The sequence below is a fragment of the Carcharhinus amblyrhynchos genome, chromosome 18 (genome assembly GCF_965287045.1).
Source record: "Carcharhinus amblyrhynchos chromosome 18, sCarAmb.v2.hapA, whole genome shotgun sequence".
In the NCBI taxonomy this organism is placed as follows: Eukaryota; Metazoa; Chordata; class Chondrichthyes; order Carcharhiniformes; family Carcharhinidae; genus Carcharhinus; species Carcharhinus amblyrhynchos.
In genome coordinates this window covers 4,364,707-4,392,335 of record NC_137341.1, presented here as the reverse complement: position 1 = coordinate 4,392,335, position 27,629 = coordinate 4,364,707, and the positions used below count along the sequence as shown (strand labels likewise).

General features: G+C 50.2%; 1 protein-coding gene across 4 annotated transcripts in view; it reads right to left on the bottom strand.

Annotated features, from left to right (window-relative positions):
• The window catches only part of rhbdf1a (rhomboid 5 homolog 1a (Drosophila)), a 163,150-nt gene that overhangs the window by 67,913 nt on the left and 67,608 nt on the right, over positions 1-27,629 (bottom strand). For all 4 annotated transcript variants that reach the window (XM_080206281.1, XM_080206282.1, XM_080206284.1 and 1 more), the window contains one exon: positions 10,731-10,941. In XM_080206281.1, the coding sequence (XP_080062407.1) occupies positions 10,731-10,941 (211 nt within the window). The remainder of the gene's footprint in view (positions 1-10,730; positions 10,942-27,629) is intronic.

Genomic DNA, 27,629 nt, shown 5'->3' with positions numbered 1-27,629 from the left:
CCTCACTATCACCACTTATTTTCGCATCATCTGCAAATTTGCCTACAACATCTGCTGTCTCTGCATCCAAGTCATTAACATAGATTGTAAATAGTTGGGGTTTGGACTCTGTGGCACCGTACTAGTTACAGCTTGCCAACCCGAAAAAGGCCCATTAACCTTGACTGACCGGCCAATCCTCTATCCAAACTCATAAATTAGTCCAAATTCCACGTGAACTAACATTGTGCATTAACCTTTTCAAATGCCTTCTCGAATCCTCATATCCTATGTCTACAGGATCCCCATTATCCACTTTGCTTGTCACATCTTCGACAAACTCGAGCAAATTAGTCAAATCTGATTTACCCTTCATAAAACCATGCTGACTCTGATGGATTGGAACACAATTTTCCAAATAACCTGTTATGATTTCCTTTGTAATGGATTCTAACAATTTCCCAACAATAGCTGTTAAATTAATTGGCCTCCAGTTTCCTGCACGTTGTCTCCCTCCCATTTTGAATAAGGGCGTTATCTTAACATTTCTCCAATCCACCAGCACCGTTCCTGCAAGGAATTTTGGAATATTGCCACCAATGGATCCATTATCTCCAACGCCACTTCCTTTAAGATCCTCGGAGATCGGCCGTCGGGTCCTGGGGACTTCAATCCCCATAGTTTGCTTCGTACTTGCTCCGTGGTGATGGTGAGTGTTCCCAGTTCTTCCCTTTCCATAACCTCTGAATTTCCTGTTGCTATTGGGATAAGACTCATGTCCACCATCTTGAAAACAGAGGCACAACATTGGTTTAGTGTCTCAGCCATTTCTGCCTTCCTCACTACTAACTTCCCAGTCTCATCTTCCAAGGGACCCACATTAACTTCAGCTACGCTCTTCCTTTCAGTATAGTCATAAAAGCTTTTGCTTTCCTTGTTTATATTTTGCCCTGGTTTTCTTTTACAATGGACCTTTGCTTCTCTTATTACTTTTTTGCTGACCCTTTGATGATCTTTAAAAGTTTCACAATCTCTTAATGTGACACTGGTCTTTGCAGTCCGGTACGTCTTAGTTTTTGTCTTTATGTTATCCTTAACTTCCTTCCTTAGCCCCAGAAGTCCTGCTCCATGTTACCAGCTTTCTTCCTCTCTGGAGCATGTTTTACTTGGGAGGACTTGAATATCTCCCAAGTGAGCTGCCACAGTTCATCAACAGTGATTACCTTGTCGTCTTGCTGCCCAGTCCACTCGGTCTGCTTGATTCATTTGTGGTTCTGCCCAGAAGTCCACCATCAGCACTGAGGAGCATGGCATTAAATTTGGCACAGGCAGAGCGTGAGGTCCACGTACGGAAAGAATGACAGATTCCGTGAGAACGTTGCTGTGTCTGACAGCCGATGTCTTAACTTCCATTGTAGTCCAAACAGAAAGCTGCATCTTGCTCAACTGCTCAAGAGGAAGCTGAGACCAAAGTCATACAAGCTCAGTTTGCCGCTATGCAGGCTCAGACTGCAGACGTTACACCCGCAGGACTCAGTGTTGAAAAGGACATGTAGGTTCTCTCAGCATTCCAGCAATCTGCCTCCAACAGAATGGTGGACTGGAGGTCATGGGTGAGTTAGGCCTCCAAGCTGAGAGCTTTTCTGCCCCTCCCCTCTCTGTGAGCGGACTGTCCCCTCTGCTCGGTCTTCTGGACAAGAGGGGGAGACAATAGCCTAGTGGGATTGTCACTCGACTATTAACTCAGAAACTCAGCTCAAGGTCTGGGGACCCGGGTTCGAATCCCGCCACGGCAGATGGTGGAACGTGAATTCAGTGTAGGCATCTGGAACTAAGAGTTTACTGATGACCATGAAACCATGGTCAGAAAAACCTGTCTGGTTCACCAACGTCCTTCAGAGAAGGAAATCCGCAGCCAGCGACACCCCATGCCCCACGGATGAACTCCTGTCTGAGCCGAACCCTGACCTTCTCCACATGCAACACTTTGTAGACGATACAAGATAAAGAGCAGTATAAAACTCTCAACACTTATACAAGCCCAGCAACAGCCATTCAAAATCAATTGGCAACTAACTAGAAAGATGCTGATGATCCCCCTGAATAGTGCTGCTGGGGTGGGGTGGGGTGGGGTGGGGTGGGGTGGAGGGGCGGTGAGGTGGGGGGCAGGGGAGGGGAGGGGCGGGGAAGTGGGGGGAGGGAGAGGAGGGGAGGGGGGAGGGGCGCTGAGGGGAGGGGGGAGGGGCGCTGAGGGGAGGGGGGAGGGGCGCTGAGGGGAGGGGGGAGGGGCGCTGAGGGGAGGGGGGAGGGGCGCTGAGGGGAGGGGGGAGGGGCGCTGAGGGGAGGGGGGAGGGGCGCTGAGGGGAGGGGGGAGGGGCGCTGAGGGGAGGGGGGAGGGCCGCTGAGGGGAGGGGGGAGGGCCGCTGAGGGGAGGGGGGAGGGCCGCTGAGGGGAGGGGGGAGGGCCGCTGAGGGGAGGGGGGAGGGCCGCTGAGGGGAGGGGGGAGGGCCGCTGAGGGGAGGGGGGAGGGGCGCTGAGGGGAGGGGGGAGGGGCGCTGAGGGGAGGGGGGAGGGGCGCTGAGGGGAGGGGGGAGGGGCGCTGAGGGGAGGGGGGAGGGGCGCTGAGGGGAGGGGGGAGGGGCGCTGAGGGGAGGGGGGAGGGCGCTGAGGGGAGGGGGGAGGGCGCTGAGGGGAGGGGGGAGGGCGCTGAGGGGGAGGGGTGCTGAGGGGAGGGGGGAGGGCGCTGAGGGGAGGGGGAGGGGCACTGAGGGGAGGGGGGAGGGGCGCTGAGGGGAGGGGGGAGGGGCGCTGAGGGGAGGGGAGGGGCGCTGAGGGGAGGGGGGAGGGGCGCTGAGGGGAGGGGGAGGGGCGGGGCCGTGAGGTGGGGGGAGTGGCGCTGAGGGGAGGGGGAGGGGCGCTGAGGGGAGGGGGAGGGGCGCTGAGGGGAGGGAGGGGCCGTGAGGTGGGGGGAGGGGCGGGGGCAGGGGGGAGAGAAAGAGGCAATGTGAACTGGGGGAAGCGGGGGGGTGATGGTTGGCGAGAGACCATTCTGCTGCTGAACACAAGTTCAGCTGGGTGAGGTTGAGGTTGAAAATGCCACCGGCAGCCTCGAACACTGCAAGATGCCACCACTGGCCTGCTGCAGGCAAGTATACCTCATGCCCAATGCAGAAGGCCTCACCAAAACAACACCTCAGTGTGGGCCATGGGAAACGTGTGTGCATGCGGCATAGGCACTCAACAAAGTCACCCATCACACTGAAAATACTAATGCTGCATCGCTGAACTTTGAGGTGCTCCAATTAAGGTGCAATAAAAGTTTCTTATTCCTGCAGTTGTGCTTGGCATCAAGGATCACCTGGGTGCAAAGCATTGAGAGGAACTGATCAAAATGTCTGTCCACAAACTATACAAGACATTGGTAAGGCCACACTCGGAATACTGCGTACAGTCCTGGTCGCCCTATTATAGAGAGGATATTATCAAACTAGAAAGAGTGCAGAAAAGATTGACTGGGATGCTACCGAGACATGATGGATTGAGTTGTAAGGAGAGGCTGGATAGGCTGGGACTTTTTCCTCTGGAGTGTAGGAGGCTGAGGGGTGACCTTCTCGAGGCCTATAAAATGATGAGGGGCACAGATCAGCGAGATCGTCAACATCTTTTCCCAAAGGCAGGGGAATTCTAAAACTAGAGGGCATAGGTTTAAAGGTGAGAGGGGAGAGATCCAAAAGGGACCAGAGGCATAATTTTTTTTCCACACAGAGGGTGCTGAGTGTCTGGAACAAGCTGTCAGAGGTAGTAGTAGAGGCGGGTACAATTTTGTCTTTTAAAAAGCATTTAGACAGTGACACGGGTACAATGGGTGTAGATGGATATGGGCCAAATATGGGCAATTGGGACTAACTTAGTGAATAAATAAAGAAGGGGCAGCATGGACAAGGTGGGCCGAAGGGCCTGTTTCCATTCTCTAAACCTCGCTGACTCTAATTGAAGCAAAGGAGTAACAGGGCAGATTCTGTCATGCCCATACAATCAGCCCAATTTCCCCCGATACACTGCGCCCAGCTAATCTCCGATGGCAAACACAATAACAGGAAAACCTGCCCATTTTTTCATACAGTGCCACCAGACCATTGTCTGCATCGAATCCCTCATTTCGACACGTTGACGAGTAAATAAGCACATTCCAATTCCAAGGTCAAACTCCTCTGCTGCCCAACCTTTCCCCTCTTGGACGCGCTTCAGAATTAATTTACGCGCAGGGCACCTGAAACGTCAGAGCTCCAACCGAGGTTCTGCTCACCAACGCCGTTTTAAAAGGTTCACAAATGATGGAAAATAGCATCCATTCAGACGCGCAGGAAATCTGATTACAGCAAAGCAGTTAAAACTACCAGAAGAGAACAGCTGGTGATACAAAAATAAGCCCAATAAAAGCCGGATAATATGGAAAGTATTAAGAATTTTCCTACGCAGTGGAAGATTATTTGGGGAAAAGAGAAAGAGACCCGACTGCGTTACCAACAGGTTCAAAGCAGAGACCAGCGAGAGGAGTTGCCGTGCGATAGGCATCATCTCAGGGTCACGGCAACAGGGAAAGCAGATAGTTTGAGAAAAGAAGGGTCTGCAAGACAGACGATAGTATTTAGGACATACTTCAGTTGCCAGTTTTCAGTGACTAAGAGAGGGCCTCACCCAATCCCCAGAGCCAACTGTGTAAAAGGAAAATTGTTTAGTTAACAATGAGCGTTTCTGTTTTTTAGGGAGGTCGATTTTTTTTTTTGAAAGCGGGATGGGATCGCCCACTGCACAGAGGCTGGGATAGGATTTCATTACAACCCAAGCTGGGCTGCAACGCACAATTCACACCACCAAAGTGGCTGCAAACTTGGAGGAACCTTGGCCGAGCGAGACTGCCTCCTTATACGGAAACTTACACCAGATTAAACTTCACAGCCTCCAAAATTCCTGCGAGCAGCATTATCGCATAAACATCGAATGACATGTTATGAGAGTTCTCGTTTCGCATTTTAATTGAAACGTTGGCTGCTGAAGTGGGCGAGGGGGGAGCGGGATGGAGTTTGCTTTTTAAGTTCAAGCGTGGGCGTCACTGGCTGGGCCAGCGTTTATTGCCCTTCCCTCGTTGCCCCTCGAGAAGGTGGGGGTGAGCTGCCTTCTTGAGTCGCCGCAGTCCGCGTCGACCCACAACGCCGTTAGGGAGGGAATTGCAGGGTTTTGACCCAGCTACCGTGAACGAGCGGCCAATATATTTTCAAGTCAGGACGGTGAGCGGCTTGGAGTGGAACTGGTGATGTTCGCAGGTTCTACAGGTTCTTCTGGATTTAATTAATGGATCAACTACGATAAGTAGAGGCACGTCCCTTGCCGACAATGCTATTATGAGGGGAGCGATGAATCCATTTACAAAAATGGTATATAAAAATGATGCAAACGCATTAAGCTGTTGTGTAATAGCATCACGTGCAGTAATCCCTAGACTTGTAAGTGCAAGAACTTTTTATCTACATATTGCTTCAGAAGGTGTACAATTGTTATAATTGACTCAATTTCAATCCTTATAGGGGCACAAAGCAGGTTGAATATTTGGCAGAGTGTATACCTGGAAAAACATGACATCGTGGGAAGGCAGGTGAGTTGATCGGCTGCTGAGTATTGTAGCTTTGCCTTGATCCAAAATTTAAGAAAGCTCGTCTCACTTGTTGGGAAATCATCTTCAAATAACAAAATGACAGAAAAAGAAGGGAAGCAAGGAGCTGATAAATCTTTAAGAAGTAGGTTTAATTATCTGCAAGACAGAGGAATAGCAGGGCAGTGTTGACCTCAAGAGTGCACGTCCTGTTCAACGTGGGAACTCCAGATCATTTCCTCTGTCCTGGATAAGCAGATGTGCAGGAATTGTCAACAGCCTGAGGTCCAAGTGCTGGAGCAAGACCAAGAGCTGGCATTACAGTCAGAGGTGCTCATCCCACAGCTTACAAAGTACGTAAGGGAGGGGGGGAAATAGGTGATCACAAAGCAGTCTCGAAGGAAGAAGCAGGTAGTACAGGAGACCCTGAGCGATCCTGTAGTCAGTCAGAATTTAGCAAGCCGGATCGCACAATTAGTAATCTATTGATTCTTTCCTGTGTCAGAATCAAGTGAATATAGAAATAGGAGGAAAAGCGCAATGGAAATTAATTAGATTTCCAAAGCTTTGCTGGAGCTTTCCCAATGGAAAATTAAGGAGCAACGGATAAGACTTTCATCTTTACTCCTTGTTCCATCAGTCGCTCACTACAGCTCGTCTTAGCACTCCAAGGGCAAGGAAAATAAACAGAATCATACTTATAGAGTCAGAGAGGTTTACTTCATGGAAACAGCCTTTTGGCCCAATTTGTCCATGCTGCCCCTTTTTTTTAAACCACTAAGCCAGTCAACTTCCTCCCCCTGATTGCTATACAGCGAAGGTGCACGTACGTGCGGTTGGCTGCTTGAGATCTACTGCTGAAATTGGCAATGTTCCCTTTGAACCCACAATGTCTGACCCCTCACCCTACCTTAGCCAGGCATTGTCAGACCTTCCCATCATGCTCCTCCACTCCAACCCACCACGACAGACAACTGCTTTCCCTATCATAGAATCCCTACAGTGCAGAAGGAGGCCGTTCAGCCCATTGAACCACAAAACCCTACAGAGGCCCATCGAGTCTGCACCGAACACAATCCCACCCAGGCCCTACCCCCATATCCCTGCATATTATACCCACTAATCCCTCTAACCTACGCATCCCTGGACACTAAGGGGCAATTTCTTAGCATGGCCAATCAAACTAACCTGCACATCTTTGGACTGTGGGAGGAAACCGGAGTACCCGGAGGAAACCCACGCAGACACTACGAGAATGTGCAAACTCCACATAGACAGTGACCCGAGCCGGGAATCGAACCCAGGACCCTGGGGCTGCGAAGCGGCAGTGCTAACCACTGTGCTACCGTGCCGCCCATCGAGTCTGCACCGACCACAATCCCAGCCAGGCCTGAGTCCCGAAACCCCACATATTTACCCTGCTAGCCCCCCGATACAAAGGGCAATTTAGCATGGCCTATCAACCTAACCTGTGCATCTCTGGAGTGTGGGAGGAAACAGGAGCACCCAGAGGAAACCCACGCAGACACGGGGAGAGCGTGCAGACTCAGACATCCATTCTGACTCTCAGATAGAAAACCCGTTGAACTCTTGTGTCCCGTGGTTTGTTTCTACGGGAAACTTCTACGTTTTCCCATTCTAAAATCCAGGCCCCTTTCCCTCAATCCCCCCACCCACCCGCCTCCACAGTAAGTATCAGAGCTATAAACAATTGATTTAATTTTATGGATTATATAGTCGGAATTGCATCATAGCACTGGTTAATGGCATTGTTATCTACACATTGACACAAAAGACTTCCTGTTGGAGCAGAAAGTTTCCAGAACGTATCACGAGGATCTGAAAGATTTTCCAACAACTGTCTAAACCATTTTTCAAGCTTTTTTTTTCCCCAATAAACCACTTTAGCCAGATGGCACGCTGCGTTGTCTCTGGCCCTCTCTTTTGCATAACTCAACGATTCATGTCTGCAACAGGCTTACGAGAAAGTCAAAGTGATTTGGTGCCAACTGCACATACAGGGCGTGCTGCCTGCCTATACTGCCTCATGTGGGCATACACTGTACTGCAACGCAAATTTACCTAGAAAGAAAAATCGTAGAAACCCTCCAGTGCAGAAAGAGGCCCTTCGGCCCATCGAGTCTGCACCGACCACAATCCCACCCAGGCCCGACCCCCATCACCCTACATATTTACCCACTAATCCCTCTAACCTCAGGACACTAAGGGGCAATTTTTTTTTAGCATGTCCAATCAACCTGACCCGCACATCTTTGGACTGTGGGAGGAAACCGGAGCAAACCCACGCAGACACGAGGAGAATGTGCAAACTCCACAGAGGCAGTGACCCGAGCCGGGAATCGAAGCCAGGTCCCTGGGGCCGTGAAGCAGCAGTGCTAACCACTGTGCCACCCTGGGTGGGCAGCAAAACCTCTTTGGAGATCAGTTTTGGAGATGCATGTTTCAACAGCACATGACCCAGCCATGGGTCGTAACACCCACTGTGAAAAGAATTAGTCCGATGTGCCAATGGGGAGATCCATCGATCTGAATTCAAAATTCCAAGTTCCCCAGGCTGGTTCCTTCCCACAGTCCCCGTCAGACACAAGCCCAGGCAGAAATTAGAAAATAAATTAACAACTAGAGTGAAATTCAATTGGAACATGGCAGCAGAACAACCAAAGGACACACATCAATACACTTACACAAAACCCAGGGCGAGAATTCTTCGATATTCGACACATTATTAAAACGTTGAACTTCCATATATCCCTGTGGCCCAGTGGTTAGCACTGCTGCCTCACAATTCCAGAAACACGGGTTCAATCCTGGCCTTGGGGGACTGTCCGGAGTTTGCATATTCTCACAGTGTCTGCACTTGTTTTCCTCCGGGTGCTCCAGTTTCCTCCCACACTCCAAAGGATGTGCAGGGAAGGTTGACTGGCCACGCTAAATTGTCCTTTGCAGTCCCGAGATGTGTCGGCTAGCGGGGGGATTAGTGGGATGAACGTGCGGGAAAGGACCTGGGTGAGATTGCTGCCGGAGAGTCGGTGCAGGTCCGACGGGCTGAATGGCCTCCTTCCGGAGGGAAAGCAATCCCACAACACCAGTTTAAAGTCCAAACAGGTTTATTTCCAGTCCAACGCCGGCATCTCCTCATCATGACTACCTTCTTCTGGACTGCAGGGATTCGATTCCATGATGATGTCCGTCTGTGCTGCGGTTGTCACAACCATGGGATACTGCCATTTGCTGGGCTTTGATAGCAAAATACATGTACAGTGACTCTTCAGAACTCCAGGACTAAAACATTCCCATGGTTTTTACACTTGTACTTTCTGAAAATCTGAGTCACTGGAAAATATCACAACCCAACGCAAGTCCCCTTGTTGACAGATACAACAATATAACTCTGTTCCCCCACAATCAAGTTTTGGTTTCTTTCTTTCTTCAACAAAGCACTGATTTTTAGATTGTTTTCTATTTTCCGCTCCTTAAGAAACAAATCTCCATCAGTACACTGCCACAATGTTCACAGGCTCACTCTGATGGAGTCAGTTAGTCTGTCATCACAACGCATCTCAGGTTGAGAAAAGGAAATTTTCATACGTGTTTATTACAGCAATTATTCACCCCACTGACGGTTTACTATAAAGTAATTATAACTGTTCCAAGAGCAAATAAGTTAACGCTCAGCTCACTGCGGCAATTATCAAAGGAATCCAAAGTACATTTTATCTCCAGTACAGTTTTTTTGAGGCCTTTACAACTTAATTAAAGACTATTCAGTGTTTTCAATATTGCTGCAGCTGTGATTGCTTTTTGATATCTGTTTAAGACTGTACCAACCCACATTGAAGTTTGGTGTGACGGAAACGTGCCTGCGCAGGAGATAGAAACTAGAAGCAGTAGGCCTTTCGAGCCTGCTGCGTCATTTGTCGTGATCATGGTTGACCATCATTTTTAATATCCTGATCCCCCCCTCCCATTTCCCTTGATCCCCTTAGCCCCAACAGCAAGATCTAATTTCTTCTTGAAATCAGAGTGTGTTTTGGCCTCAACTACTTTCTGTGGGAGTGGATTCCACACGTTCACCACCCTCTGGGTGAAGGAATTTGTCCCCACCTCAGTCCTGAAAGGTTTACCCCTTTATCCTCACACTGTGACCCCCAGTTCTGGACTCCCCCACCAATGGAAACACTCTTTGTGAATCTACCCTGTCTAACTCTATCGGAACTTTATGAGTATCTACGAGACCCCCTCTCACTCTTCTAATCTTAAGTGAACACGCTTTACGTGGTTCGTGTACGCTTAAACTGCACCAATTGACGGGCAACATGGCAGCTCAGTGACTATCACTGTCTGCTGTACGGTTACAGGGACCTGGGTCGGATCTCCGACTTGGGTCAATGTCTGTGGGAGTTTGCACATTCTCCTCGTGCTTGCGTGGGTTTTCTCCGGGTGCTCCGGTTCCCTCCCGCACCCCAAAAACGTGCTTTTTGGGCTGATTGGTGTCAATAAATTGTCCCTGAATTGGATCTCCCTTAATCGGGCGCACATATAACTCCCTAAATTTGCACCCCCTTTACTGTGGGGGGCCACTAGAGGCAGACAAAAGCGTCGACGATGGACGAAAGACTTGAATGAGGCACTCGCTGAGTGTTAAAATGGGTGGCACGGGCTTGTAGGGCCAAAGGGCCTGTTTCCCGTGCTGTGCCGTTCTTTGTTTAATCCTAACCGACTGAGTCTCTCCTCATATGACAGACCTGCCATCCCAGGAATCACCCTGTGCTCCCTCTGCAGCAAAGACATCCTTCCTCAGATAAGGAGCCCAAAACTGCACACAATACTCCAAGTGTGGCCCCACCAATGCCCTGTACAATTGCAGCAAAACATCCGTATTCTTACACTCAAATCCACTCGCTATCAAGGCCAACATACCATTTGCCTTCTTTACCGCCTGCTGCACCTGCACGCTTACTTTCGGTGACTGTCGCAGGACACCTTGGTGCGACACCGCCCCCCCCCCCCCCAGTCTCCTCTCAACTTCACAGCACCAAGTGGAATACAAGCTGTCGGACGCTGGCTTTCCGGGTCTTACCTTCTGCATTCCAAACTGTGGCCCCACGTAAAGGGGAGGAGGGGTTTCGGTGCTGGTCAGGGAGATGTTGTCTTGGCTGGGCAGTTCCATCTCGCGGATCACGTGCGATTTAAGCTTGCCATACCTCTGGCTGCAGTGACGAAGGCTCTTCCTCTGCCATTTCTGGGTGGTATCGCTATCTTTGCTCACTCCAAACCAGTCGGCCGTGCCTCTGTGGAACAGAAGGGATTGGTGATTGCCCCGAACATTGACGGACTTCAGTTGATCAACATGTCGCATTATCTGATTGAGGGAAAATGCAATATTTTTGCACCATTGATTCATGAAAGGCAGGAAACCATGCATTCTGCAGTTTATCTCTTTGTGCATGCTTATCAGATATAGAGTAGATAATTACTGAGATACATGCACCTCGAGTATGGAAAAACAACTTCAGGGTTAAACGATACATTACCTTTTCTCCATGGTGACAGAAGTGGCATTCACAAAAAGATCGAAGGATCAACAACACAAATTAGTTAGTACACACGGGTTTGATATGCTTGCGATGACGGAGACATGGCTGCTGGGTGACCAAGGCTGGGAACTGCAATGTGCAAAGGCTGCGCGATATTTAGGGAAGGACAGGCACAAAGGGAAAGGCGGTGTTCGCTAAGGATGAATCCAGTGCAATAATGAGAGGGGATACTGGATCGAAAAATCTAAATGCACAGTTCGGGTGGAGTTAAGAAGCAGCAAGGAGTAAAAAACACCACTGGGAGTTGTCTATGAGCCTCCAAACACTCGTGGTAAGATGGAGGATGGCATTAAACAGGAAATTAGAGGTGCATGTAACAAGGGCGTTACCGTGTTCATGATGATTTTAATCTACATAAAGATTGGGCAAACTAAAACTACTGTACTTGGTGGATTCCTACCCAAGATGGTTTTTTTTTAAGACCAATATGTTGAAGAACCAACCAGAAAACTACCCTAGGTTTGATACTCGGAGAAGGGATGAATTAATAACCTTGTTGTATTGGATGCTTGAGGGAACAGTCACGTGATAGAATTCTTCATACGGATGGAAAGGGAATGCCTACTCTGAAACACTTGTCCTCAATCTGAAGAAAGGAGACCACCAAAGGTCTGAGGTATGAGTTGGTCACGATCGATCGAGGAATTCCACTCCAAGGCATCCTGGTGGATCGGCGCATGGCTGATATTTGAGGAGTAAATGTCAGCATCGCCATCGAGGGTCAGCCACGATCCTGCTGAACGGCTATGCTCCAAGGGCCGAACGGCCTGCTTCTGCACTGCGGGCTTCGAGGTTCGAAAACACGCAGGGCTCAAAACGTGCCCCGAAATTGGCTGTGTATTTTCTCCGGAGTGGTGTTAAATTTTAAGTGACAATTCAATTGACTTCCAAGTGCGAGGCTGAGCAGATTTGAAATAGACAACAAACTATACAGATTTCGGCAAACAAGACAACCATTCAGGCCGTAACATTGCAAGCTCCACATTGGCTCAACCTGTTCTCATTCTATTATCTTGGTTCGGCATTTCCAGTGTGGAATGGTGCTCACCCGGAACACTTTGAGAGCAATCACATACCTGTATAGCTTGATTTGCCAGTTACTTAATTCACTGATGGAAACTCATTGAACCCTCGTACTTTGTTCAGAGTCCCCACTCAGAGAATCAGCCCCGCAATTCCTTCTCAAAAGTTGGGTTTGACTCGGTTTTGAGATTGTCCCACATTCTAATTTTAACATTCCAGTGAATACAGGCCCAGTGGACCCGATTTCTCCCCAAACAACAACCCTGCCATTCCAGGAACCAGTCCGGTGAACCTTTGGCGCATTCTCTCTTTGGCAAGCATATCCTTCCTTAGACAAGGAGACCAAGACTGGTCTCGAGGGGTGGCACAGCAGTTCACACTGCTGTCTCACAGCGCCAGGGACCCGGATTCGATTCCCAGCTTACTGTCTGTGTGGAGTTTGCACATTGTCTGTGTCTACGTGGGTTTCCTCTGGGTGCTCCGACTTCCTCCCACAGTCCGAAAGACGTGCTGGTTAGGCGGATTGGCCGTGCTAAAATTATCCCTCAGTGTACATCAGAACCTAAGATCTAGCCCTTCGAGCCTGCCCCGCTGTTCAATCAGATCATGGCTGATCTGAAAGTGGTTCAGTTCCACTTACCCACATGCTCCCCATAACCCTTAATTCCCTTATCCATCAGAAATCTACCTCCCTGTGACTTAAAGAAACTTACCCAAACTGGTGCCAGAGCGTGGTGACCAGGGAATTTTCATAGCAACTTCACTGCAGTGTTAATGTAAGCCAACTTGTGACAAATAAACTTTAATTCCAAGACTGCTGTGGGTCTCACTGAAGATCTGTACAGTTGCAGTAACAAATCCTTGCTCCTGCACTCAAGTCCTGTTGCAATGGAGACAATTTCAAAGACAGTCTAAAGGTGTGCGGCTTACATCGATTGACCGTGCTAAATTTACCCGAGTGTTGCAGGGGAGCAGTTAGCAGGGTAAATATGAGGGTAATGGGAACGGGGCCTAACATGTCTTGCAGAGACACAACAAATTCTTTATACTTATTGCGCCAAACATTAAAAGAAATTGGAATCCAAGTGGCTGTTTTACTTCTCTTCCACTCACCACCGAACCGCCGGAGATGAGGGGGTTGGCCTATGAAGAGAGGCTAAATAGACTGGGTCTGTACTCGTTGGAGTTTAGAAGGATGAGGGGGGATCTTATAGAGACATATACGATAATGAAGGGGATGGATAGGATAGAGGTAGAGAGATTCTTCCTGCTTAGAACAGACAGCAGGACTAGAGGGCACAGCCTCAAGATAAGGGGGGGGGCAGTTCAGATCAGAGTTGAGGAGGAACTTCTTCACTCAAAGGGTGGTGAATCTCTGCCCTTTGAAGTGGTGGAGGCTACCTCGCTGAATATATTTAAGTCACGGGTAGATAGATTTCTGTTAGACAAGGGAATTAAGGGTTATGGGGAGAAAGCGGGAAAGTGGAACTGATCCACTTCAGATCAGCCATGATCTTATTGAATGGCGGGGCAGGTTCGTGGGGCGAGATGGCCTACTCCTGCTCCTATTTCTGATGTTCTTATGAAGTCAAGCGTTTCCCATTATGTGGCGTTCACCCCAGCCTGGTCGCTGAACAACCTGTCTCCATCGTCCTGTCATCTCTTGATTCATCCTCACGTTTGCCTCAGTGGCAATCTCTTGCGGCTCAGCGCCGCCTGCTGCTTTCCTCCTACACTTTTGGACGCCAGAGTTGTCACACAGTGATCTGGGAGGGGCCTTGCCAGGTAGGAAACGAACGGCTACCTGAAACGCTGCTTTTGGATGTCTATAACCTGCCTCAATGATGATCCCAGTCACATTACAAAGCGTGTACTTGCGCTGCACTGCACGTCATGTCTCTCAGAGGGAGCAGGACAGGTGCCTTTGCCAGATCATCCAGGCACTGCAGAATATTTCACGTGAAGGACTGTTACCTGCCAATCATTAAGCTGCACCCCGGTTTGTACGTCGATCCAGCGAAAGCCACTGCAGCTCTCCAAGGTGTGACTGTCTCCAGCGGCCACAGGCGTGTCATCTGTGATGCTCACAATTCCAAGGAATTCTGCTGTCTACAGATACTCAAAGGCATCCCGTTCCACGGGAAAGTTAATGGCATATTTTGCTCCAATTAAAATGCCAGTCACCCATACTGTGCGTCGGTGAAATGCAGGTTGAGTGGATTTGCTAACGTCTCTGGTGGAAGATTGGAACCAGCAGGGTACGTTAAATTTCGAGCGGACTGTGGCCGCAACATACAGCCGCAAATCGATGATACAAGTTGATTATTACAACGGTGAGCACCGTTGCCTCACAGCTCCAGGGCCAGGGTTCAACTCCCGGCTTCGTTCACTGTCTGTGTGGTGCCTGCGCCTTCTCCCCAGGGTGTGCCAGTTTCCAAAGATGTGCGGGTTAGGTTGGTCGGCTATGCTAAATTGCCCCTTAGCGTCCTGGGATGTGTCGGTTGGAGGGATGAGCAGGGTCAATGTGTAGGGATAGAGCTTGGGGTGGGATTGTTGTCAATGCAGATTCAATGGGCTGAATGGCCTCCTTCGGCACTGTCGGATTGCATTGTTTGTATGATGGTTTCTCTGGGTTGGGGCTGAGATTCCAGGGGGTTAGACTCACAGTCACTGCTACCTTTGTAAAACACAAAGTCTAGCTTTTCTGTAAAGTTCAAGGGTGCGTGTGACTCACACAGCTTGTACATCTAAGCATCAACTAAAATACACCGTGAACTGTCTCAAATCCTTTCTCTTTCATCTTCTTCCACATACTCTGCCTAAAATGGTGACTGCCACAACTCTTCACAAAAGGTTTTCAGACAGAAGCTGGCGAAATGCTAAGCTTCTCGAAGGATTAATTTCATTTTCGTCAAAAAAAACATGAGAAATATTCAATTCCTGCAAGCCTAAAATGCACCCATCTTCCAGGTCAGTTTTGTATCTGAGTATTATCCCCTGGCATCTCAGCTCCAACCCACAGAAATCGTAACAGGAACCGTAGAAACCAGATGCCTGAAAACTGCCATGTATGTTTATAAGAGAATCATTGCTGCACACTCAAATATTAAACAGTTTACCAGTCGTCACTGGAAGCCCAGCCTAAAGTTCTGGATCATAAGAGTACAGAATCCCGACTGTACAGAAGGAGGCCATCCAGCCCTGAGACCCTGCACAGACTACAATCCCACCCTATCCCTGTAACCCCACATATTTACCCTGCTATTCCCCGTCCCCCCCCCCCGGAAAAATAGGTCAATTTCGCACAGCCAATCAACCTAACCCGCACATCTTTCAGACTGTGGGAGGAAACCGGAGCACCCCGAGGAAACCCACGCAGACACGGGGAGAACGTGCAAACTCCACACCGGCAGTGACCCGAGCCGGGAATCGAACTCGGGACCCTGGTGCTGTGAGGCAGCAGTGCTGACCCACCGTAGTCACTGTGCTGCCCATCAACACAATCATTCACAGAGGTGAGCCGTGAATGAATTTTCGTGCCCTCTGGCAATAGCCTGCTCGATTTTCCTCTTTCCGTTCACTTACAAAGTCTTAATTCGGAATGCAAAGAAACCTGACAAAAAGCAACCAAATTTAATTAAAATTGGTGCCTTATTTTGTCATCTGGATGTACGGAAACCAAAGTTCGACATTGGAAGTATTTCTGCTTGTCGAAAGCCGTGTTTGTACTTGCCTCTTATCTGAAGTGCCTTTTCATATTGTTTTGGAAGTTGCTTTCAGGCTAATCAGTCATCTACCTGAGTGCTAACAGAGCACAATGGTGCTCTTTGAAGGAGATGATGACCCCTTTTCTCAATGGAACACCCATACACAAAAATCCTCATTTTCTGCTGTGGGTCGTGTGGACTGAGCCATCGCGCAAACAACGTGGAATTCTAAAATGTTCTGACTCATTACCACCCAAACAACCCACCCCCCGACACCCGTCTCACCGTCCTCCCAATAAATTGTGAAGTTAAAAGTTTGCTTTGACAGGCACCTGTTGCTTGTTTGTTCTGTTTCAATGCTCAGAGGCGATCCGCGATGGTGATGCATTATTGAACTGAATTAAGTTTCACCCTTTCTCTCTAGCTTTTTCTTTTCTTTCAGGCCATCTGGATGGTTAGTCACAGATAATAACTCTTCCTTCTCAGTATCTACCCTGGGGAGATCGCTGGTTGCAACCACAGCTTATTAATGATGAGGGAGGGGTAACTACAAGGTTCAACGTAAGGTTGTAATTGGTGCGGAGATCATTCTCACCGACTGTTCCATCCATTTTAAAGCTGCCCCAATGAGTCACCCGAAACACACTATTTCTTTATCAATCTGGAAGTATCTTCCCACTGTTCACACCCCACTTTCTACCTTTTTTTAATTCATTTGTGGGACATGGCTGACTGGCCAGTATTTATTGCCCATATCTTCGGTCCGCCTTGTTGTCCAACAAGGGGCAAACACACGGTGGGTCGTGCGAGGGCTGCTCTTGGATGTTGTTTCGAGAGTGGCCACGAGCTTCACGTCGTTAGCGTGCGCTTAAACTGGACCAGCTGACGGGCAACACGACAGCTCAGTGTCTATCACCGATTGCTGTGCGGATACGTGGATTTGGGCCGGTGTCTGTGGGGGTTTGCGCATTCTCCCCGTGCTTGCATGGGTTTTCTCCAGGTGCTGCGGTTTCCTCCCACACCCCAAAGACGTGCTCTTAGGCCGATTGGCGTTAACGAATTGTCCCTAAATTAGGCATCCCTCAATCTGGTTATATTCGGGAGTCCAATCGGCGTAGACAAAGGTCATAGGTGGGAGAGGGCACTCACAATGTTAAAATGGCAGCGCGGGGCTTGTTGGGCCGAAGGGCCTGTTTCCTGTGCTGTGTTGTTCTTTGTACCTAGTTGCCCTCGATGGGTGGTGGGCTTGGAAGGTGGTGTTCTGTGTCTGCTGCCTTTATTCTTCTAGATGGTAGTGGTGGGGAGGTTTGGAAGGTGTTCTCTAAGGATCCTTTGTACTACCGATTGTTAAAAGTTTTGTCAGGAGTACAAGTCAGTAAGGAAGTTATTTCACCTTCTCTGCTGCAACATGACAGCGTCAAGATATCAATTTTGCCTCTCCACAGGTGCTGGAGAATTTAGACAGGGCAATTCAACCACACGAGAGGCATCCTCCATTTCCCCTATCCCAGTTCAACATGGGAAGACACCAATCGCCTGACAAGCTGCTAATGTTACAGAGAACACTCAAAGAGACAACTAACAGCAGAAATCACAGGGCACAATGCCATCCACTGCAACTCAGGGAAAGGTGCATTCCTCTAAGGTCACAAAAACTCATTACAGTTAAGTCAATACTCAGTGAGGTCAAAGTTTAACTATTCTTCAAGACTGTGAGCAAAACGTTGATCCTTTTGATGTTAAATGCTTGGCAAGATGGGTCCGAGGTGACAGGCACAGTCAGACGGGTCCGAGGTTACAGGCACAGTCAGACGGGTCCGAGGTTACAGGCGCAGTCAGACGGGTCCCAGGTGACAGGCGCAGTCAGACGGGTCCCAGGTGACAGGTGCAGTCAGACGGGTCCCAGGTGACAGGCGCAGTCAGACGGGTCCCAGGTGACAGGCGCAGTCAGACGGGTCCCAGGTTACAGGCGCAGTCAGACGGGTCCCAGGTTACAGGCGCAGTCAGACGGGTCCGAGGTGACAAGCACAGTCAGACGGGTCCGAGGTGACAAGCACAGTCAGACGGGTCCGAGGTGACAGGCACAGTCAGACGGGTCCGAGGTGACAGGCACAGTCAGACGGGTCCGAGGTGACAGGCACAGTCAGACGGGTCCCAGGTGACAGGCACAGTCAGACGGGTCCCAGGTGACAGGCACAGTCAGACGGGTCCCAGGTGACAGGCACAGTCAGACGGGTCCCAGGTGACAGGCACAGTCAGACGGGTCCCAGGTGACAGGCACAGTCAGACGGGTCCCAGGTGACAGGCACAGTCAGACGGGTCCCAGGTGACAGGCACAGTCAGACGGGTCCAAGGTCACAGGCACAGTCAGACGGGTCCAAGGTCGCAGGCACAGTCAGACGGGTCCAAGGTCGCAGGCACAGTCAGACGGGTCCAAGGTCGCAGGCACAGTCAGACGGGTCCAAGGTCGCAGGCACAGTCAGACGGGTCCCAGGTCGCAGGCACAGTCAGACGGGTCCAAGGTCACAGGCACAGTCGGACGGGTCCAAGGTCACAGGCACAGTCAGACGGGTCCAAGGTCACAGGCACAGTCAGACGGGTCCAAGGTTACAGGCACAGAGAGACGGGTCCCAGGTTGCAGGCACAGTCGGACAGGTCCAAGGTCACAGACACAGTCAGATGGGTCCCAGGTTACAGGCACAGTAACATTAGACGTTACAGACATGTCTTCTCAGATTAATTATTCAAGAATTTTCATTATTGGGAGAGTTTTTTCCACCTATTTTGAATACATCTATTTCTTGTACTTTTCATATCATTAAAAAGTACTAGCTTGAAACTTAAGCGTTATGTTGGGTAGGAAATTCCTGGTGGATGTCCTGTTTTTGTTATATCAGAAATGATAGATTGATTGTTATATAAACAATCCACAATTATATACAAGAACATATTAAAGCAGCCACCTGAACACTGTTTTCAGTGAATACATTAACACACAATAGGCTCGTATCAAATTTCTCTCTCTGCTATTCTAATACAAGTTTTAACCTGCTCAGTTTAAATTGGTTAACACCACCAGCAACAGAGAGAAATTTGACACTACTGTTTTGCGTACACATCTGAAAACATGACTGGTGGCAATTTCCAAGCTAACTAATCTCAAACCACAGACAGGAAGCCATCACTGCAACTAAAGAATATTTTCTTTGCCGATTTAATTAGTATTAGAGGATTTAAATCAGAACATTGTTTCCTGTACTGTCAATGGTGGCACTCAACACGTAACTTCATGTGTATCAGTGGGGAAGCAAAGAGGGTTAGAAAGCGGTATGCCTCGTGTCTTTAATGAGCGTAAAGTGCGCATAGGGTGCTAAATGTAACTGCGGGTGGTCCTGAACACAAGGTGCAGGGTGATGGGCAATTGCTAAATTAGTTGGGCCCATTTTTAGGCCAAGTAGGAATCACCTAAGCCCCTTGTATATGTTAAGCAGGGATCTAATGCCACCGAACCTCTCCTCTGTAAAATTTAACTTGAGTTCAAATCTCTAGGGGACGCGATGGCTGAGTGCTTTTATTGCTAGACGATTAATCCAGGAGCTCAGCTGATGTCCTGACAAACCTGGGTTCAAACCCCGTCACAGTGGGACTTGAATTCAACATAAAATATTTGGAATTTAGAATCTACTGATGACCGCGAAACCATTATTGATTGTTGGCGAAATCTGGTTCACTGCTGTCCTTTCGAGAAGGAAATCTGCCGTCCTGACCCGGTCTGGCCGACACGTGACTCTGGAGCCACAGCAACGTGGTTGACTCCCAACTGCCCTCTGAAATGGGCTAACAAGCCACTCAGTTGTTCAACGAGGCACGAGCTCTCAAGGGCGATCAGTGACGGGCAATAAATGCTGGCCAGCCAGCGACACACATGTCCCAAGAACGAATAAGAAAAAAATTAAACAGAAAGAAAACCACGTCCACCAAACAGTGTTTTGAAAAAGGGATGGATACATGGTGCTGTCATATTACAGAAATATATCCAAATTAAATAAGCGTAGAGGAAAACTCCCACTTTTTAAGAGGATTTACAAAACCAGCTACCAGAGAATTGTCGAACTTTGGCTGCAAATTAGGATCAGGATACAATGGAAGAATAATAGAAAATGCAAGAATTACTCAGCAGGTTAGGCAGCTTTTGTGCAGACTGAAACCAAATTTCCTGTTAATACCGGCACAGCTCCAATAATTCTGAGATAGCCTCTTCGAAGCCTTGGCTCCATGTTCTGGGTCCAAAATGGCAAATCAAAACAAGGTGGGAATGTGTTGGAGCCACCAAACATTGAAGATCTCAGGCCTTCATTAGATTCTGACAAAGGGTCAGAGGATCCAGTAAGAGAGAGTGTGGTCCAACAGCTATGTGTGTTTGGAGTGAGGCTTCGATCCCCTAGGAATTTGGAAGCAAGGTGTTTCATCATCTTTGAATGCAAGCCATTTATAAAGGGTTGCCAATCGAGACTTAATCATCATAGAAACCCGACAGTACAGTAAGAGGCCATTCGACCATCGAGGCTGTACTGACCACAATCCCACCCAGGCCCTATTTCCTCAACCACACATATTTGTCCTGCTATTCCCCTGATATTAGGGTCATGGCCAATCAACCTAACCAGGAGAGGAGGAGCAGACGGGGGCGGGGGGGGGGGGGGGAGAGGAGGAGCGGACGGGGGGGGGAGAGGAGGAGCGGACGGGGGGGGAGAGGAGGAGCGGACGGGGGGGGGAGAGGAGGAGCGGACGGCGGGGGGGAGAGGAGGAGCGGACTGGGGGGGGGGGGGGAGAGGAGGAGCGGACGGGGGGGGAGAGGAGGAGCGGACGGGGGGGGAGAGGAGGAGCGGACGGGGGGGGGGAGAGGAGGAGTGCACGGGGGGGGGGAGAGGAGGAGCGGACGGGGGGGGAGAGGAGGAGCGGACGGGGGGGGAGAGGAGGAGCGGACGGGGGGGGAGAGGAGGAGCGCACGGGGGGGGGGGAGAGGAGGAGCGGACGGGGGGGGAGAGGAGGAGCGGACGGGGGGGGAGAGGAGGAGCGGACGGGGGGGGGAGAGGAGGAGCGGACGGGGGGGGGAGAGGAGGAGCGGACGGGGGGGGGGGGGGGAGAGGAGGAGCGGACGGAGGGGGGAGAGGAGGAGCGGACGGGGGGGGAGAGGAGGAGCGGACGGGGGGGGAGAGGAGGAGCGTACGGGGGGGGGAGAGGAGGAGCGGACGGGGGGGGAGAGGAGGAGCGGACGGGGGGGGAGAGGAGGAGCGGACGGGGGGGGAGAGGAGGAGCGGACGGGGGGGGGAGAGGAGGAGCGGACGGGGGGGGAGAGGAGGAGCGCACGGGGGGGGGGGGAAGAGGAGGAGCAGCGGGGGGGGGGAAGAGGAGGAGCAGCGGGGGGGGGGAAGAGGAGGAGCAGCGGGGGGGGAAGAGGAGGAGCGGACGGGGGGGGAAGAGGAGGAGCAGCGGGGGGGGGGAAGAGGAGGAGCGGACGGGGGGGGAAGAGGAGGAGCAGCGGGGGGGGGGCGGAGAAGAGGAGGAGATAGAGGACCTGGAGGAAACCCATGCAGACACTGGGAGAACATGCACGCTTCACATGGACAGTGACCTGTGGCCGGAATCGAACCCGGGACCCTGGCGCTGTGAGACAGCAGTGCTAACCACCGTCCCAAAGTTAGAGTGCCTGTTGTGATGAGGAACCGTCTCCTTTGGGCTTCCTGGAGCCTCAAAATATTTTGATGTTAAGAAAAGCAAGAGAAGTTCCCACTGGGGAGAGATCCAGAAGGAAGTGCCAGAATCCCTGGCCCGCAGACTTTTTTTTTAATGCAAATTAATTCCAAATTAATTTGGACTTTGGAAGATGAAGTAGAATTTCAAAACTTCCTGATGATGCCAGATGTGGAGGTGTGAAAGGATGTACCATTAACTACGACAGAGCAGATACATGAACAGAATGGGCAGATACGGAATTGAATAGAGAGAATTCGGAGCTGATGGATGTTGAGAGAAGGGGACAAGGGAGATTTACCAGAATAGTTCCAGGATTGCAGTTACAAGGCTAGTTGGCAACACGGTGGCACGGCAGCTAGCGTACGGTGCCAGGGACGGGGGTTCACTTCTGGTCTCGGGTCACAGATGTGCAGGCTCGCTGCATTGTCCATGCTACACTGCCCCTTGGTGTCCCGGGATGCATACGTTAGAGGGATTGACGGGGTTACTGTGTCGGGTTACGGGGATAGGGCCTGGATGGGATTATGCGGGCTCTGTGCGTCGAGTGGTCTCCTTCTGCGCTGTGGGGATTCTGTGAAATCAATCATCATTTTTGTTCCCAGACAGGGAGTGGGTTCCAGGCCAGTCCCACTCACTCTGGGGAAAGAAAGCTCTCTTTTGTTTCCTGCTGTCATCACTTGTCCAAAAATCTGTCATCCCAGACCTTCAGCTGACGAGGATTGTTTCTTCTCGCTTACATTAGCAAAACCTGACTTCATGTTTCACACCTCAATCAACTTAGCTCCGAAGAGAACAACTTTAACTCAGTCTGCTCTGTCTATGCCAGCTCTGTGTTGAGCAATCCAGCCAGTCCTGTTCCCTGCTATCCCCATGCTCCTGCAAGTTTATTTCCCTCACGTGACCATCCCACTTCCTTTCCAAAAGGGCTGGCACGATGGTACAGTGGTTAGCGCTGCTGCCTCACAGCGCCAGGGACCCGGGTTCAATTCCTGGCCTGGGTCACTGTCCATGTGGAGTTTGCACGTTCTCCCTGCGCCACTCCTGCAACCCCACCTACCCACCATTCACTCGAAACTAGGGTTGCTTTAGCACGGCCAATCCACCTAACCCGCACACCTCTGGACCGTGGGAGGAAACCGGAGCACCTGGAGGAAACCCAGGCAGACATGGGGAGAATGTGCGAACTCCACACTAACAGTCACCCAAGCCTGGAATCGAACTCGGGTCCCTGGCGCTGTGAAACAGTAGTGCTAACCACTGTGCCACCAGGACTTAACGATATCCGGAGACCTGAATCTCATTTACGGGTTTCTCGTTAACCTGGGTATAAATAGGTTTGTTTACTTGTGAAATACTTTGGCGTGGCAGTTGTATGAGTTATGGAACTTGTTTATGACTGGTGTTATTGTAACATTCAAGTTTATAAACTTCATTTGTAATCAGATGAATAATAGTGTAAGGTATGTCTCTGTGTGTAGTGGCATCACAGACGGGAGCCGGCGTTCTAAGCAATGACTCAATGACTAGAATCTTGCACTGCTATCGGCAGTGTGTAAAATGTTGGGCTGGTGGCACAGTGGTTAGCACTGCTGCCTCTCGGCTTCAGGGTCCCGGGTTCAATTCCGGCCTTGGGTGACTGTCTGGAGTTTGCACATTGTCCCCGTGTCTGCCTGGGTTTCCTCCGGGTGCTCTGGTTTCCTCCCACAGTCCTAAGCTGAGGGTTCGGTCGATTGGCCATGCTAAAAATTGACCCGTAGTGCCAGGGGAAAACAGCAGGGTAAATAGGTGGGGCTAAGGGGATAGGGCCTGGGTGGAATTTTTGTTGGGCTGAATGGCCTCCTTCAGTGCTGTAGGGATTCTATGATTTGATTGTGCGACAATGGTGGCATGAAAGCAGGGAATTAAGGTTATGGCAGATTGAAGATGGATCGAGTTACCCTCCCCTAACCACCCCCACCCCCCCAACAGCAAGCAAGCAGTGGGAACCTGTTTGTAATGTATTAGCAGGCGCTATTTACTCATTACAATGCCATTTCACCCAAGGCAAGTCAAGGGTGACAGAAGGAAAGTCAAAGGGAAATGAGGGTGGGATAGGGGGGGCTGGAGGAAGAACTGCACGGTGTGATGGCTTCAAGGTGAAAGTGCCGAGGGACACAGCTGAGACTATACAGAGAAGCCTCTAGTGGATGGAGACCAGGGTGTTGCTGAGAGAGCTTTCCATTAGCCTCAAGTTCTGTGGAAAGAAGACTTTCTGCTGCCATCGCTAGGAAACTGGACCTCCTGTGATTCCTGTGTGGACTGGAGACGAACCCAGTAAAAAGTCTGACAACACCAGGTTTAAGTCCAACCAAATTATATGATAGTAAACTCACTAGCTTTCGAGGTTTCCCCTCTTCGTCAGGTGAATGGAGAGTTCTGGCCTCAGACAGAGCATATAACAGCACAGTCTCCAGATTACTGATTAGAATGCGAATCTTTACACCTAACCTGCTGTTGAAGTCTTAAAGTGCCTGACAATGTGAGTGGAAGGAGCACTGATCACAGGTTAAAGAGATGTGTATTGTCTCCAGACAGTACAGTAAGTGAGGTTTTGCAAACCCAGGCAAGTCACGGGGGTTACAGATAGTGCAACATGAACCCAAGATCCCTGTTGAGACCGTCCTCATGTGTGCGGAACTTGGCTATCAGTCTCTGTTCAGCGACTCTGCGCTGTCGTGTGTCGTGAAGGCCACCTTGGAGAACGCTGACCCGAAGGTCAGAGGCTGAATGCCCGTGACCACTGAAGTGTTCGCCAACAGGAAGGGAACAGTCTTGCCTGGTGATTGTCGAGCGATGTTCATTCATCCGTTGTCTGCACGGTCTCCCCAATGTACCATGCCTTGGGACATCCTTTCCTGCAGCGTATCAGGTAGACAACGTTGGCCGAGTTGCAAGATTATTTACCGTGTACCTGGTGGATGGTATTCTGATGTGAGATGATGGTATCCATGTCGATGATCCGGCATGTCTTGCAGAGGTTGCTGTGGCAGGGTTGTGTGGTATTGTGGTCGCTGTTCTCCTGAAGGCTGGGTAGTTTGCTGCGAACAACGGTCTGTTTGAGGTTGTGTGGTTGTCTGAAGGCAAGAAGTGGGGGTGTGGGGATGGCCCTGGCGAGATGTTCGTCTTCATCAATGACATGTTGTAGACTCCGGAGAAGATGTCGTAGCTTCTCCGCTCTGGGGAAGTACTGGACGACAAAGGGTACTCTGTCCACCATGATCCGTGTTTGTCTTCTGAGGAGATCGGTGCGGTTTTTCGCTGTGGCGCATCGGAACTGTCGATCAGAGTTGAGCGCCATATCCTGTTCTTATGAAGGCATCTTTCAGGGTCTGGAGGTATCTGTCACGATCTTCCTCATCTGAGCAAATCCTGTGTATACGGAGGGCTTGTCAATAGGGAATGGCTTCTTTAACATGTTTAAGGTAGAAGCTGGAGAAGTGGAACATTGTGAGGTTATCCGTGGGCTTGCGGTACAGTGAGGTGCCTGTCCTTGATAGAGACGCCCGTGTCCAAGAATGCAACTGATTCTGGGGAATAGTCCATGGTGAGTCTGATGGTCGGGTGGAATCTGTTGATATCATCATATCGTTGTTTCAGTGATTGTTCACCATGAGGCCAAAGGAAGAGAATGTCATCGACGTATCTAGTGTATAGCATCGGTTGAAGATTCTGTGCAGTGAAGAAGTCTTGTTCGAACCTGTGCATGAAGGTGTTGGCATATTGAGTTGCGAATTTGGTCCCCATGGCTGTTCCATGTGTCTGGGTGAAGAACTGGTTGTTGAAGGTGAAGACATTGTGGTCCAGGATAAAGCGGATGAGTTGTAAAATTGCATCTGGAAACTGGCAGTTGTCGGCATTGAGTACTGAGTACACATCTCTTTAACCTGTGATCAGAGCTCCTTCCACTCACATTGTCGGCCACTTTAGGACTTGAACAGCAGGTTAGGTGTAAAGATTTGCATTCTAATCAGTAATCTGTAAACTGTGCTGTTATATGCTCTGTCTGAGGCCAGAACTTTCCATTCACCTGACAAAGAGGGAAGCCTCGAAAGCTTGTGAGTTTACGATCAAATAAATCGGTTGGACTTAAACCTGGTGTTGTCAGACTTCTTACTGTTTCTACCCCAGTCCAACACCGGCATCTCCACATCTGGAGAAGAACCCACAGAGAGACACCACGTGAGTCCTTGCTGTCTGTCAGAATTGCAGGTGGCAGCAGCATTTGAGATCACCCAGGGAGAGGGGAAGAGGGGGAGAAGGGAGGGGGAGGAAGGAGAGGAGAGGGGAAGGGGGAGGAAGGAGAGGAGGGGGAGGAAGGAGAGGAGGGGGAGGAAGGAGAGGAGCGGGAGGAAGGAGAGGAGAGGGGGAGGAGGGGGAGGAGGGGGAGGGTGGTGGGAGGGGAAGTGGGGGGCGGGGGGAGGGGAGAGGGGAGGACCCAGCTCTGCACAGCCTGTCATCCCACCTACCAGCAGAAGTTTGTAGACTTCCAGTCCTGCCATTGGGGCGCTCACGTTACACTAAGATTGCGGCCAAGGCATTTTCATAGGAACTTGCTGGAAACATGAAATGCTAATTGGGAAACTGCAATAATTTTAAATCAGGCAATCGAGGTGGGCCTGTTAGAACATGAACTCCCTGATCAAGGGCCAAACTGATGGTTCAATCAGGGAGCCTGTTGCTTTGTACTGAACCCGGAGGGTCAGTTCCTCTGAGACTCCTCTGGAACCGCTGACGGAAAGCTCAGGCTGTTGTCGGACTTGTAAATAAAGGGGTTTTGGTGGAGGGACGGCTGCCTCTGAGGAGTTATTACTGAAACAAGCTGCTCTGATGTTGGAGCTGCTGGAATGTCATGCTGGCATTTTCTCCTGCAGATATTCGAGCTGGTTTTGCTCAGTTGCCTGGATGGCCAGTTCACCATGTGAGCAACACCAACAGCGCAGGTTCAATTCCCCGGACTGGCTGAGGTCATTTCTGGGAGGCCTCGCTGTCTCAACCTTGTCCCTTGCCTCAGGTTCACTCACCAGCGATGGCCATCTGGGAGGGTGGCCACTTTACCTTTATTAAAGTAACAGTAGATTTTATCATTTTTTAATTGCGATAGTTAAGTACAACAATAACTTACATTTATGTAGCCGAAGGAATATCGTAAAGTGACCCAAAGCACCTGACGGTCTGGACACTGAGCCGCAGGTGGTAGTTGAGGGCAGATTCCCAAAACTTAGTCAAAGGCACAGGTTATAAAGAGCAGCTTAAAACATGAAATATTGGTGGAAGAGATCAAAAGGAGGGTATTCCAGAGGTTCGGGCTGAGATAGCCAGATGTTTGGCTGCTGACGATGAAGTGATTGAAATCGTAGAATCCCTACAGTGCAGAAGGCGGCCATTCAGCCCATTGAGTCTGCACTGACCACAATCCCACCCAGGCCCTATCCCCATAACCCTATGTATTTACCCAAGTGAGTCCCCCCTGACGCGAAGGGGGCAATTTAGCGTGGCCAATCCACCTAACCCGCACGTCTTTTGGACTGTGGGAGGAAACCGGAGCGCCCGAAGGAAACTCATACAGACACGGGGAGAATGTGCAAACTCCACGCAAACTGTGACCCGAGTCTGGGAATCAAACCCAGGTCCCTGGCACTGTGAGAAAACAGTGCCAGCCACCAGGAATGCGCAAGAGACCAGAACTGCAGCAGTGTGAAGAACGGAAAGGTTTGCCAGACTGGAAGAGTAACTTCACTGCAGTGTTAATGTAAGCCTGCTTCTAAGAAATGAATTTTCAACTCATCTTTAACCTTTCTAGTTGACGGCGGGAGGATGGCAGACGGGTCCAGGTCGAGTGGCGTCGGAGGTAAAAGT